Source organism: Poromitra crassiceps, assembly GCF_964638095.1.
Source record: "Poromitra crassiceps genome assembly, chromosome: 1".
Taxonomy (NCBI): Eukaryota; Metazoa; Chordata; class Actinopteri; order Beryciformes; family Melamphaidae; genus Poromitra; species Poromitra crassiceps.
The window spans coordinates 28,360,369-28,375,396 of NC_139623.1; the positions used below are offsets into that span (position 1 = coordinate 28,360,369).

General features: G+C 41.9%; 1 protein-coding gene across 2 annotated transcripts; it reads left to right on the plus strand.

The window, feature by feature from the left end:
• Positions 1-8,720: 8,720 nt before the first annotated feature.
• On the plus strand, positions 8,721-15,028 carry rraga (Ras-related GTP binding A). 2 transcript variants are annotated; one of them, XM_083643431.1, is made up of 10 exons: positions 8,721-8,829; positions 9,257-9,395; positions 10,030-10,129; positions 10,247-10,313; positions 10,416-10,638; positions 12,936-13,031; positions 13,117-13,239; positions 13,326-13,417; positions 13,520-13,635; positions 14,456-15,028. In XM_083643431.1, exons 2-10 carry the CDS (start codon positions 9,369-9,371, stop codon positions 14,557-14,559), a joined length of 948 nt encoding a protein of 315 aa, XP_083499557.1. In that variant the 5' UTR covers positions 8,721-8,829; positions 9,257-9,368; the 3' UTR covers positions 14,560-15,028. The 2 variants fall into 2 exon arrangements, with proteins under 2 accessions (XP_083499557.1, XP_083499558.1); XM_083643432.1 differs by having other exon boundaries at positions 8,778-8,829; positions 9,240-9,395.

Below are 15,028 nucleotides of genomic sequence, written 5' to 3' on the forward strand. Positions count from 1 at the left end.
TCGATTTGCCTTTTGATTTTGAAAGCCATCCACTACAGCTGCTCTCCCTCCAGGAGGCTTATGACGTCTACAAATTGTATTATGTCTGTTGGCATATTTGTTCAGCTGCCTGTTGTTGATGCAAAAGATATAGCCTAAAGAAGTGGGGAATGGAGAAAACCAGTGAATGAGTAAAGCTTGTTTGAAAACACATCTTTCCAAATGGCAATTATGCATCCAAAGGTCCTAGAAGTGATGCCAAAGGGTCCTGACAAATAGTCAACATAGGACGTGTTGGGAATGACAAAGCATTGCAAATTGAAGGTTCAAAATCAGAGAGAAGTTTCTCTGTATGTCTGTGTTCTATTAAATGCAGAAAGACACATCTACCTGGCATGATTCATATGACCTCTGCCACTGCAAGGGATACAGCTGCCAACCTGCTGTATCTGTCCTGTTACTGTTTTATCATCCAATTTTATGATTCAAATGCCCTCATGGTCAAAGAGGTTAGTGCAACTGGTCAAAAATCATTTAAAAGAAGGATTTTTGCACTGGCCTGGGCAACAATAATGTGTTTTCAGAAGATTCTTTTCTGTGGAAGTACAGTATATCCCCTATTTGCACTTGCGCACCTGTTTGCGTGCCTTAACGATAGCAGACCGCCTTGCGCACGTGTCCAGGTGTTATGCCAAGTTTTGCAGCCCCCGCCCGGCAGCAGCTAAACGCATCCCCACCTCACCGGAGCATATTGTAGTGATTTATACAGTATTTGAGGCAGTCGCGCACATCCAAACAAACGTAAAGCAGGTGCCGGAACCAAAAAACAGTACAGTATGAAAAAAGGGAAAGTCCGCACACTGGAGCTCCAATTTTCTTTTTATTTAGCCATCCAACAAAGTGACGTTTCGAGAACTGCTCTTCCTCAGACATGAAAAAAGTTACAAAGATGCCATGTTTAAATACACCCGTGACCGGGTCACGTGATAGTCACATGACTCCAGACAGAATACATAAAAGTTACAAACAAGCCACAGATGCACAATAACAGACATACAGTAGACAAATATGTTTACATAACCATCAAGTATAAATACAAGGTACAAATACATGTAAATCAGACATAAGGAAACAATATCAGGCCAAAAGGCCATCATACCTTGAAAATGGTCTAGAGAGGCGCCTCTATATTTAAGGATGGATGACCCTAAGAAGTGTATAGGAGTCAAATCCACTAAACTCTCACTACAAGGAGCAAGCAACAGTAAGGTGAGCAGCACAGGAGCAAATGGGAAGGGCCAACAATAGATAACAAACAGCAGCAGCAGCAGTACAAGAGGGGCAGAATTTCATATTCATAAATCAACAGAGCAGTTAAAAACTCAATAGGCTCGCATATAAGCTAAGTAAATTAGAGGAAGGGTTTTATGCTGAAATCCTCATTCAGACCTCTAGGGGTGAGGGTATCCAGTGTGTAGATCCAGACATGTTCTCTCCTCAGGAGTAAAGAGTCAAGGTCGCCTCCCCTCTTGGGGCAATGGACATTCTCAATACCAATGTATCTGAGAGTGGAAACGTTATGACGAACCTTAGTGAAGTAAGTGGACAGCTACAGGGCTGGATGCATCATGATTACGGATGGCAGACCTATGCTCAGTGATACGGGTTTTGAGGGCTCTTGTTGTTTTCCCCACATAGGCGAGCCCACAGGGATATTGCAACATATAGACAACATTTTGTGTTTTACATGTTATCATTCCCTTAATCTGAAACCTTTTTACTCGAGTGTGGATGGTTGAAGGTCTTAGTTTTATACGTGAAGTGGCATTTATACAGTGATTTATACAGAAACATAACTGTTTAAAAATGATATAATTGTTTGGGTAGACGTGACCTCCCTGTTTTTAAGTTAAAACAAACAAACAAGCAACCACTCTTGCACCCACAAGGGATCAGCTCGTAGCAGGATTTCGATGCTATGCAATGCCTCAATATCCAGATGTCTTCTATATATATTAAGCTATTTCTGTGCCAAATTTGCCACTTTTATCACTAAATGAACAATAGCCGCACTAATAGGCCTATAATGTACACACATAATATAATGAAGTGACCAATTACTTTGTAAAAGTCCATATAATTTTGAATGAGTATTTTTATTTGCTTCTCAGCCTTACTAGGATCTATATTATGTCTGGTATTGCATGTGGATCCAATGGGATAGGAAATGTTGACAAACCGCTGGTCGCCATTTTGAAAAATGCCTGCCACGGCCACCAGGGGGCAAATTTGTGATGGCCCAATATCCAGTTTTGTTCAGAGTATATCTATAAACACATCTGCAAAATTTGGTGCTTGTATCACAAAATGAATGATAGGTTTAGCTATGCCGCCCCACTAACAATCTTCTCGCTGATCTCAATCATGAGCTCTGCCAAGGAGGTTCAGTGCCGTTTGTCTGTTAGCAGGATCACTGCTGGGGTGATTTTCATGAAACTTGGTGGAATGGTGTAGCATGGACCAAAGAAAAAAAACATTTAATTTTGGTGCGGATCCAATCAGATTTGGGTCAAGGTAGGGGGCGGGGCCAGGGAAAAGGTGCCATAGCTCAGTATAGAAAGGTCGTAGAGAGTCAGGATTTGAGGGCCGGGTGGGTAGGGCGATGTGGGTGGTGGGAGGAGGCGTTGTGACGGGAGGAGTGGGGTTAGGGAAAATCGGCTGTAGTTAGTAGGGATAGGAATGTCGTAGAGAGTCGGCATTCGAGGGGTGGGTAGGGGGCATGGGTGGTTGTGTAGGGGGAGTGGGTGGTGGTCCCTGGGTGCTGCACTGCGGCTGCCCACTGCTCCTAGTTGAAGGTTCCTAGTAGAGGATGGGTCAAATGCAGAGGATGAATTTCCCCATGGGGATAAATAAAGGATAACTTAACCTTAACCTTGGCGGTCTGCGGCGCGCTCTCCGAATGCACTTCTTGTTTAGATTATAAAATTGTGATTATCTAGTCTATTACAAACTGTATACTGTAATGTACTATGTGACTGTATAATGGGTTTCTTTCTGCTATGTACTATCTAAGCAGACTTTAAGAGTGTGTACATTTACCAATACATATATGCAAGTACAATATGTTAGGCCTATATTAGTGCAAAGGAAAGATCCACATTTATGAGATCTAACTCAGAGGTTTTTAAAGTGGGAGGCGGGCCTTGTTGTTCCAAACATTTTCAGGGGAGGTTCAGTGAATGGCAGTGAAAAATATATTAATTAGATATTAAATTATCAAAAGGAGGTCACATAAAATTGCCTAATTGTGTGTGATTTGGTTAAGAGATAGTTCAGAGATCTGTCTAGGGGGATTTTGTTTTACTGTATTTCCCACTTTCCCAGCGTCAGAAACATAAAAATGCCTTCAGACAGACTTTTATGTATTTGTTGTAGTCTTAAGTATGTCAACAACAATATCAGGATATCTTGACACAATTGTTGAATGGCAATGAGATCAAATAACTTCATCATGATGGGGGGAGGGAGGCTTTGTCCAAGTGTCAGCGTCTGAGGGGAGGCCCACAGTCTCAGACTTTGAAAACCCCTGATCCAAGTCATTCTGAGGTCAAACATTATGGGTAAATCAGTGTGGAAGGTTACTATGCAGGGCCTTCACCCAGACACCAAACCATCCACCCTGTCACATATTCCAAATGAATGTGTGAGACGGATATGTTCAGACACCCTGTCTGCTAACTAATTTGATTGAAACGTGTCCCTGAGCAGCCTGGAGAAACCGTCTGTTCATTCAGAAAACAATGATGATGACACTGGAAAGCTTCCGTTCACCACCCAGTCTGAGGCTGAGCACACACACACACACACACACACACACACACACACACACACACACACACCATTATGTACAATCCACTGCAGGGTACAAAGGCACATTACGGACAGATGAGGCTCTTCCAGACGCTGTGTCATGCTGCCTCGAGCCAGGTGACAGATGCTCCCAAACTCACTACTGTCACTAATATTACCATTAAATGTTTTCTACCAAATGTCTGAACAAACCTCTCACAAAACACTTTCAGCCACGGAGATGTAAGAAAAGATTCAACTCCAGTGAGAAATTGGGTAATTGCAGCTGCATTCGTAGTAGGATACAACCAAGAAAATAAATATAGCCCAATACAAACAAGAATAATCAGATGGGGTTTATGGAAACAACTGTATGTGGAGAAGTGTGACATGTGATGACCCTCCCACTCTCCTGGCCCTGTCTTGCAGGAGCGGTGGTTGGCGTCGTTCAGTGAGATGAAAACGGTTGAGAATCACTGGTTTAGCTTATAAAATGAAATGGGAATATTTAGTGGATGCTCTCTCCACAAAGTTGCCTCTGCCACAGCAGCTTTCTGGCTGACATACTATTGACCATATTTGACTTCAGTACAGTACAACTGAGTCAATGGCGACTGGATTTCTTTGAGCAAGCGTATGTAGATGACTTTTTTATATATATATTTTATTTTCAATTTTTATAGAGCAATATACAAGACAAACAGGCTCAGACACAGAAAAAGAAAAGAAAAAACAAACAAACAAACATACATGTGCTACCAGCCGCACAAGGTGCCCACATGTTCACAAGAGACAACGTATATGGGATGGGATCCATGAGACACCAGGCGGGCGAGCCTCAGTCACTTGTCAAAGTGCCAAAAACAGGTCCCAGATAGTAGAGAACTTTTTAAGTGAGTTGGTTCTCAGGGACCTGAGTTTCTCCATCTGTATAACAGAGATCATGTCCATCAGCTACACCTGAAAAGAAGGTGACGAGGAGGACTTCCATTCCTTCAGAATGAGTCTTTTGGTGACAGTTGTCCCCAGTGTCAGAGATTGTTGCACGTATGTAGGTGACTTTTTTAAAAGCTTATAAAGACACTGCCAAGAACCATTTCAGATAGGAAGTTAATTAGGGGAAAAGTCTCATAGTCTCTGGTGTGTACATAGCCTACAGGCCCCGGGCCCTTGGGAACTAAAACTCATTACAAAGACTTGAACCGCGCCTACACCCACCTGGACAAACCGGCTAGCACTGTGAGGGTCATGTTCTTTGACTTCTCCAGTGCCTTCAACACCATCAGGCCGGCTCTACTGGGTGAGAAGCTGACTGCGATGCGGGTGGATGCCCCCCTTGTATCCTGGATTGTCGACTACCTGTCCGGCAGACCACAGTATGTACGCTTGTACAGACCACAGTATGTACGCTTGTACAGACCACGTGTGCTTGCAAAACTGTATGTCGGACAGGGTGGTCAGCAACACTGGGGCACCACAGGGGACAGTCTTCTCTCCCTTCTTCTTCACCATCTACACCACCAGACTTCAACTACCAGACAGAGTCTTGCCACCTTCAGAAGTTCTCTGATGACTCTGCTATAGTTGGATGTATCAACAATGGTGATGAGGACGAGTATCGGGCTGTGGGCACCTTTGTCACATGGTGTGAGCAGAACCACCTGCAGCTCAACGTGACAAAGACAAAGGAACTGGTGGTGAAACTGAGGAGGGCCAAGTCACCGGTGACCCCTGTTTCCATCCGGGGGGTCAGTGTGGACATCGTGGAGGACGTGAAGTACCTTGGAGTGTACATTGACAATACACTGGACTGGGCTAAGAACACAGAGGAGTGTACATAGACAATAAACTGGACTGGGCTAAGAACACAGAGGAGTGTACATAGACAATAAACTGGACTGGGCTAAGAACACAGAGGAGTGTACATAGACAATAAACTGGACTGGGCTAAGAACACAGAGGAGTGTACATAGACAATAAACTGGACTGGGCTAAGAACACAGAAGAGTGTACATAGACAATAAACTGGACTGGGCTAAGAACACAGAGGAGTGTACATAGACAATAAACTGGACTGGGCTAAGAACACAGAGGCCCTCTACAAGAAAGGGCAAAGCCGTCTCTACTTTCTGAGATGGCTGAGGTCTTTCAACATCTGCCGGACTATGCTGAGGATGTTTTATGAGTCAGTGGTGGCCAGTGCCTTCCTGTATGCTGTCGTGTGCTGGGGCAGTAGGCTGAGGGCAGCGGACGCAAATAGACTTAGCAAACTGATCCGCAAGGAGGAAAACATATTTTGGCCAGGCAACCTTCACAGTAAGAGCTTCCCAGTCTTGGAACACCATACCATTGAATATACACAATAGTAGCTCATATCGCTCTTTTGCACATAATTTTAAAATTTGGTTGAAGAACAACATACCTGCCAGCATACCTAGGCACATGCTTGTCTTGTCTACCGCCGTCTGCTGGCCTGTCTCTCTCACTGCACTGTTGTTGTTTTTTAATGCCTGCATATGTGCCTGTTTGTTTGTCTTTGTTTGATCATAGCATGCTTATGGTTTTATCTATAATGTGATCTTAATGTTGGCATGCTTTAACTGTCTGTGTTGGTCTGTCTGCCTGTATAGTCTGTTTTAACTTGCATGGTGCCCATTGCTTTGGCTTGCTACATGTTATATTTACTTACATTTTTATTTGCTTGTGTTTTAATGTTGGTGTTTGTTTTTAATGGCTATCTTAAGTTCTGGCCAAGGGACATCAGTTGAAAATTTGCCGTTTGGCTAACACTGGCATGTTTACAGTCATGTTAATTAATGTGCACTGTCCCTCAAATAAATAAATAAATACAAAAAATACAAATGCAAGGCAAGGGACATCGTGGGGCTGGAGCTGAGCTCTCTGACAGCAGTGTCGGAGAGGAGAATGTTGTCCAGGCTACCTATATACCAGTACTAGGGAATATTAATTATGCAGCATAAAACAGATACAAAACATACAAAATACCTACATGCAAAATATAACAATGTAGGCCCACCAATGCCCAGGATTTTATTTCATAGGTCAATAATGGCGTATTGGTCAAACACAGTGCACACCTCTTCAGATGCATGTATGCCACACTACTCAGACATACGGATATACAGTATATATACCTTCAAATATAATATGTACAGTATTATGTGTACTGATCATACACTGCACTGACACCACCAAGACTAAAGTGATTTAAACCTATGGTTCTCAGGGACCATGGACCCCCAGGGGTCCTTGAGGGGGTTCCAGCAAAAAGGTTTTTATTATTATTATTGTTGTTGTTGTTGTTTGTTTATTTATTTGATTGTTTCTTTATTTATTATTATTATTATTATTACCCCCCCCCCCCCCCCCACACACACACACTAGAATTCCAACCATAAATAAAACAATGACAGAATGTACATTTTGGTCATGGATTTCAAGTAAAACATTTAAAAGTGTGATGACCCTCCCACTCTCCTGGCCCTGTCTTGCAGGAGCCTGGTATTGGTGTCATTAGGCTAATTGGGTGCACCTGGGCCCGGTGCACTCATTGGGCTTAAGAAGACCTTCAGACCATTCAGTCTTTTTCCCTCCTCCTCGCTGATGCACCTTTTGTTCTGTCCATTTGTTAAATTTTCCCTTAGTTTTAGTTAATTAATTATTGTTTTAACTTTTACTTTGGTGTATGACTCCCCTCATATTTTACATACAACCTGGCTCAAGGAAGTACTAAATGAGGGGAATCATACCCCAAAGTAAAAGTTAAAACAATGTATTAATTCAAACTAATGGAAAATAACTAGACGACACAAACTACATTATAAACAAAAGAACAGAACAAAAGGTGTATCGGTGAGGACTGGAGGGAGAGAGACTGAATGGTCTGAAGGTGTTTCTTAAGCCAAATGAGTGCACCGGGCCCAGGTGCACCCGATCAGCCTATAACCCCAGGCTCCTGCAAGGGAGCCGGGAGAGTGGGAGTGTGAGGGTCATCACAAAAGCTAAAAGCTTATCAGACACTGGGACAAAAAAGGGGGGTCTGTGGTCTATATGTCACTTTAGGGGTCCTTGACATGAAAAAGTTTGAGAACCACTGATTTAAACATAATCACTTTCCTTGAGCTGTGCAGCAACATGATGACTGCCTGCAGAGGGCAGCAGTGGCCTTAGTTGCATCTGAAAAGAAAAGGTAAAAGAAGGAAGCAGCCTGCAGTCCCGCCAGTGCCATATATATATATATATATATATATATATATATATATATATGTGTGTGTGTGTGTGTGTGTGTGTGTGTGTGTGTGTGTGTGTGTGTGTGTGTGTGTGTGTGTACAGCTATGCATGCTTTATTTCAAAAGGATACTGTTTCTACTCCGTAGCCTACATGTTCTGACATAGTGGAAATAGTTTATTTGTGATACAAACTGGAAGAAGAGTGTTGTCTAACAAATAATTCGGAGGTCAAACTCCTGCCAACTCATTCATAAATATCATCCTATAACCACAACTGTATTGCACTTTGTTATTTACCTTACTTTATCTTAACTTCAGTAACTTTATATTATGGGGAAATTGTTATTGGTGTCTGTGAGAGCACTGCTCTTTCTTTCTGCTCTCTCTCTCTCTCTCTCTCTCTCTCTCTCTCTCTCTCTCTCTCTCTCTCTCTCTCTCTCACTCACACTCACACTCACACACACACACACACACACACACACACACACACACACACACACACACACACACACACACACACACACACACACACACGAACGGCTAAAATTAATATTCATAAATATTAGTTTGTTGATAATAAAACAATTACTTGAATATGATTAGTTTATGGATTAAAAAACATTCATAATACTTCATTATGTTTGATGATGTAAGGAGAACGCCTTCTCGCTTCTGAGTCATGTGACTGAAAGCGTAAACAGGAAGCAGCTGATCCGGACTTGACTGCCTGCTTCTCACCAAGAAGACCAAGTAATATATATTTCTTAAAAAATATCTAAACTATGCTCTCAAAGTACGCAAATCTAAGTAACCATTCTTCCCTATCAGGGAAAGTAGAGGCTGTACTCGTCAAATTTCTAGCTAACTTGTCTCGCCGTCACCTGACACTAATCTGGGATGCCTGTCATGCTAGCTAGCATTTAGCTTAGCTATTTTTCCGGAACTAAAGAAGGTTAACGCTAGAATAAAGTTAAACTCGTAAAAACGCCATATCGGCTGCTTTGTTTCGTGAACCCTACATGTTTAATTTTAGCGTTATTCAAGTTGTGTTATTTCAACGTCGTGTGGCGTTACATTTATTATCCGCCTCTTGTACGGTGACTTAGAGAAAGCAATAACGTTAGCTCCACTCTGTCCAAATAACACCTAGGTGCAAATAGTTTCATTTGCTCCGCAGCAGCAACAGCCAGAGAGTATCTGAAGGAAGGCAGCTGGAGACCTGCTGGAGACACAGAGAAGTCATTTGACCTGCAATTCACAGGAAGGCTCAGCACTGTCCACTGAAGGGGATGTCAAGCACAGCCATGAAAAAAAAGGTGAGGCAGCATTGTGCTGTGTTGAGAAAGGCAGAAGATAGGTTTCTCAGTATAGGTGAGTCTCGCTGTAGGAAGTCCTCAGTCAACTGCACGCATCGGTTGGAATGGTCTCAAGCGACAAACACGTTATCAGTCACAATAAAAATGTACCTTACCCACGCACAATGTTATCCAACGAAAGGGACCAAGAGTATCCCAAAATATAATGTAGTTTTACAATACCGAGCCCTTATTGACATGCCAAAGCTAAATCTCAAAAACAGTCTTCTTCGGCTGTGTCATTTCTGGTTTCAACTGCTCCACAGCGCCGGATGTATCGTTTGTGAGTATTTGTTGCGAGCTCAGTGGTTGGGAGGCTGTACTGCACTGTTTAATTTTTTTTAGCTTAAACTTTGGCTCTGGCATGTGAACAAGGGCTCGGTATTGTAAAACGACGTAATATTTTGGGATACTCTTGGCCCCTATCGTTGGAGAACAACATTGTGCGTGGGTAAGGTACATTTTTATTGTGACTGATAACGTGTTGAGACCATTCCAACCGATGCGTCACTCAGTCTGAAGAATGAAGGCTGAGTCTCGCATTGAGGCTAGTTTCTCAGTAAAGTTGTCTGATATGCTCCAATCTGTCTCCAAGGTGTTATTGATGGGCAAAAGTGGTTCTGGAAAGACCAGTATGAGATCAATCATCTTTGCCAATTACATAGCTCGAGACACACGTCGCCTTGGAGCCACAAGTAAGTAGCCTATGCCAGGCATAAATGAAAGATGCCACATCAAGGTTTAAGCCAATGACCTGAGGGGTATTTATTTTCTCATCTACAATAACAATTTTCATCCTCTGTGAAATGTAGTTGATGTGGAACACTCCCATGTGCGATTTCTTGGCAATCTGGTCCTGAACCTGTGGGACTGTGGAGGGTAAACTACATATTTTTATTTGCCACCTTCGGGCAACTTCAACATATTGTTTGCTTGATCAGAATCTGATAAACATTTCTGTGTGTGTTCTTTGCCCATCAGACAGGACACGTTCATGGAGAACTACTTCACCAGTCAGAGGGACAACATTTTCAGAAACGTAGAGGTGCTTATTTATGTGTTTGATGTTGAGAGCCGTGAGCTGGAGAAAGACATGCATTACTACCAGTCCTGTCTGGAGGCCATCCTGCAGAACTCCCCCGATGCAAAAGTCTTCTGCCTCGTGCACAAAATGGATCTGGTACAGGAAGACCAGAGAGACCTGGTGAGCCATACAATCAGAATCAGTATCACTTTTATTGCCACAGTATGCAAGTTACATTCGAGGAATAAACAGTAAAGTTCTCTCACCAATTCGCACACACATGCACATCTACACACAATTTGTTCTTCAGTGCACATGCTGCTCTTAGCGGTAAAAGCAACATGTGTAATTGAAGTCATTTGACCCAAAAATGGATCACTTGATTGCCACCAGAGTTAGGTTAAAGTGATGTTTTCTTCATCATACCTGTTGTGTAACTTTTGTTTTTGAAGACTTACGAAATTCACTCTTCAGCAGTACATACCTTGGTTTTAGGGTCGCAACAGTTTTTTTGTAAAGCACGGGGGCGTGGCTTCCTTGACTGCTCAGAACAGGATCACTCGCCTGTCTCGCTAGATACAGTAATTTATATAGTGGTGGTTTGCTTGCGTCTAAACTAAATATTGCATTTAGTGCCTTTTTTACACTTTTATTTTTAATTTTCTCTTAGAACACAAAAAATGAAGAAAAAAAAAGCTCAGACACAGGAAAAGAAAAGAAAAAAAGGCATACACATATATTAATGACATTCAGATATTACAGCGTTGTGCTACCAGCCGCGTAATGTTCTTACAGTATGTCCTTGTAAGAGATGTTGTGAATGGGATCCCATGCAAGGGGTCTATGAGAAATCAGCTGGGCGAGTCACTTGTCACTTTTAACCTTGTCAAAGTAGGCCAGAAATGGGTCCCAGATAGTTGAGTATTTTAAGTGAATTGGTCCTCAAGAACCTGAGTCTCTCCATCCGTATAACTGAGATCATGTCCGTCCACCACAGCTGAAAAGAAGGTGGAGAGGGGGACTTCCATTCCTTCAGAATGAGTGTCTTGGCAATAGTCGTCCCCTGTGTCAGAGACTGTTGCACAGCTGTAGGGAGGAGCAGAGGGGATTCCAAGCAGCCGAAGATGTTGAGTTCCGCCTCCGGCTGAAGGGTTATTTTCTAGGCCAGGGGTGGGCAACATTTTTTTCCAGAGGGCCATACTGACTTACATCAAGTAAGCGAAGGGCCACACATTGGAGATTATACCTGCCAACACTCCGGGAGTCTCCCTATTTTTAACCCTCTCTCCCGTTGTGATTGTTAATTTCTTGTTAATTTCCTGATATAATAGTGATACAAATCCAATGGCTGTAGCAGATTAGATTTATTAACATAATTCTGCCTATTATTTAGTTTTTGGGAGTCGTTTTGTTTTTCTTTGAGGCCCTTGGGGGCCGGATTGAGATGGTCCAGGGGCCAGGTCCGGCCCTGGGGCCGCATTTTGCCCATGTATGTTCTAGGCCTTAGAGTACCAATCAAATATTTTGGCCCAGAACCCAGATAGTGAAGGGCAAAACCAAAAAGCATGGGACAGTGTGCCACATTTAGTGCTTTTAAGTCAACCTTTTTCCAACTGCCATTTCAAATTGAGGCAGGTCATCGGGCGGGGAAGTGTAAAGAAAAAGTTATTGATACAGCACTTATTAGAACCTAGTTTAGATTATACAACCTAACGGTTGTATAATCTGAGCAATAAAAAAGGGGGGGGCAGGTATTGTCTATATCAGTGCCCTCTTGTGCATGCAAGCATGAATTCCAGTTAGTTTCACTGTTCTGTAAAGAAGGCCATCAAAATTCACATAGCAGTTTTCCAAGAAAGACGACACCCATTCATTACCCGTGGGGCCGTGGCATGCAGGGAGCAGAGAGTGCTGAAAGTGACTTGCTATCTTCTGCTAAAAAGAAGAACGATGGCAGGTCAGAACCAGAAAAGATCATTCTGTGTCTAAATGTTGATGAGAAAAATGTCCTTGTTTATGCACAGAAATACTTGCTCTTTGTAAATAAATGCCTACATGAATTTCTAAAAACATGTTTTTTGTTTTGATACATTCATATTTTCAAGATTACAGTTTATACATGATAGTTGCTCTAGATGAAAATCATGTCTCTTTTGGAAACAATTCTGCTTTAAAAATAGCAAACTAGACTACTGGCGGTTAATTTACTAACTACCAAACTGTCAGCTAAGTGGCCTGCAGCTTTCTGAATTATTTTGATATTTGATATTTGTTATATATATATAACAGTAATTTGAAACACTCAATAACAAGTCTTATATTAGGTTGACCACTATACTTAAGAGTAGTCTGCACATCAGCAGAACGCTATCAATAGCTTATTGATAGTCCTGTTAATGTGAGTGCGGGAAAAGACCCACAATGAATATTGTTGTAATATCTGTATCCATGTGACTTATTGGCTTCTGTCTTCACAGATCTTTAAGGAGCGAGAAGAAGACTTGAGGAGACTGTCTCGACCTTTGGCCTGCACATGCTTCAGGACATCAATCTGGGACGAGACCCTGTACAAGGTTGGGAATCTGACTGACCGCATGTTCAAATATAGGCTAGTAAAGTTGATGGTGTTAAAAAATACATGGTTTTCTGTCTTCTTAGGCATGGTCCAGCATTGTATACCAGCTCATCCCAAACGTACAGCAGCTGGAGACAAACCTGAGAAATTTTGCACAAATCATAGAGGCAGATGAAGTCCTTCTGTTCGAGAGAGCCACTTTCCTGGTAAGAGCAGACACCTTCTCCAGCTTGTGTCTGAGCTGGAATTCTGGAAATGAATGACGTTTTTTACGTGTGTGTGTTTGCTGTAGGTGATCTCCCACTATCAGTGCAAAGAGCAGCGTGACGCTCACCGATTTGAGAAGATCAGCAACATTATCAAACAGTTCAAGCTCAGTTGTAGGTGAGGTTGCCCTCTGAACCCTTTGCCTTGACTGAAGCTTTCCCCCCTCCTCGCTTGCTGTATTTCCAGGGCATTTTCTGACTCTCACTTGTTTTATTGCAGTAAACTTGCAGCGTCCTTCCAGAGTATGGAAGTGAGGAACTCCAACTTTGCGGCCTTCATTGACGTCTTCACCTCGAACACATACGTCATGGTGATCATGTCGGACCCCTCCATTCGTAAGTTGTGAAGAGAATGGTTTCTTTACATGGAATGTAGTAGAGATGAAACAGTATGACAATTTCATGTCATGATTATAGTGACAAAAATGATCAGTATTATTGCAGTATTGTTAAAATGCGCTGAAAATGTTCAAAAAGTACTGATACACTCACTGAAATCAATTGACAAAGTTTTATATTGAAAACCACAAATAAAATGAGCAGCATTATGCACTTTTTTGTTTGCTAAACATTAAAATACAAGGGATCAGCCGAGCAGCATTTTGGTAAACAAACCATACCATGCCGTTTCCACTTGGTGGAAACTGCAATGGGACCCTATGGAGCATGAGCTTGAGTGTCTGACTCTAGCCGGCTGACCCTGTTTACATTTTGAAAACTGTGACAGTTCACACAACTTTAACACGACATGCATATATTATAAAATCAAACTCTTGAGCTAATTCTGCTCTCACTCAGAATGTCAAAATATAAGCGATGTGATGTATAGTTTTTGAGATATTAACGTTTGTTTGGCACAACTCATACTAGTTAACTTTCATGGGGTTCTGCATTTCTGGGTGATTGTGACGTCACACTGATTCGTCCTATAACACAGCCAATAGGATTTAGTGCAATAATCGTGGTAATCAAACCTACATGGTTTTAATGATAATTAATATTTTAAATGGTAATACTAACAATCAGGAATTTTATCACAATTTATCATTAAACCGGTAATCATTTCATCCCTAGGATGTATATTTGTTTGTTTGCAAGAGGAATAGTGACAACTGAAAAAACCAACAACATAATAATACATTTCTTTATTTTCTAGCATCTGCAGCCACTCTCATCAATATCCGTAATGCTAGGAAACACTTTGAGAAGTTGGAGCGGGTGGATGGTCCCAAGCACAGTCTGCACATGCGAATGCGTTAGCCAGTGCATTTGCCCCAGTGGATACACTCAGCCAATCAGTCCACAACCGCAGACGAAATGAGCTGTGGTACAGCTCTGATGCATATTATGAGCAGCCCTGCACTGTTTCCCCTTTATGTTCACATTCAATCACAGTTATTTTATTACTGGAAAATCATATTTTCTTCAGTCTAATTTCTACAGTGATCATATACAGTATGTACCTTGAACAGTGATGCTATTATCTTGAAGTACTTGTCCTAACTTTACATATTAAAGAAAAATGAATACTTGTGTTTACTATTAAGGGGGCTACTGTTGCTGTCACACTTTGTCATAGATCCATTCACTCCATACAGTGAATCCCAGTGATCTGGCGATCTTATCCCTGATAAATGAAAAAGGCAGCGTATATAATTTGATCTACAATGCAGATTGTATGGTATGTTGCTTTCAAAGTATGCAAAATATAGTTATATTTGGAAATATG

Excerpts from the sequence above, each read along its gene's own strand:
- rraga (XM_083643431.1), top strand. The coding sequence starts at position 9,369 with ATGTCAAGCACAGCCATGAAAAAAAAG. Across the intron at positions 9,396-10,029 it reads GCACAGCCATGAAAAAAAAG|GTGTTATTGATGGGCAAAAG; the intron begins GTGAGGCAGCAT and ends TCTGTCTCCAAG. Across the intron at positions 13,418-13,519 it reads CAGTTCAAGCTCAGTTGTAG|TAAACTTGCAGCGTCCTTCC; the intron begins GTGAGGTTGCCC and ends GTTTTATTGCAG.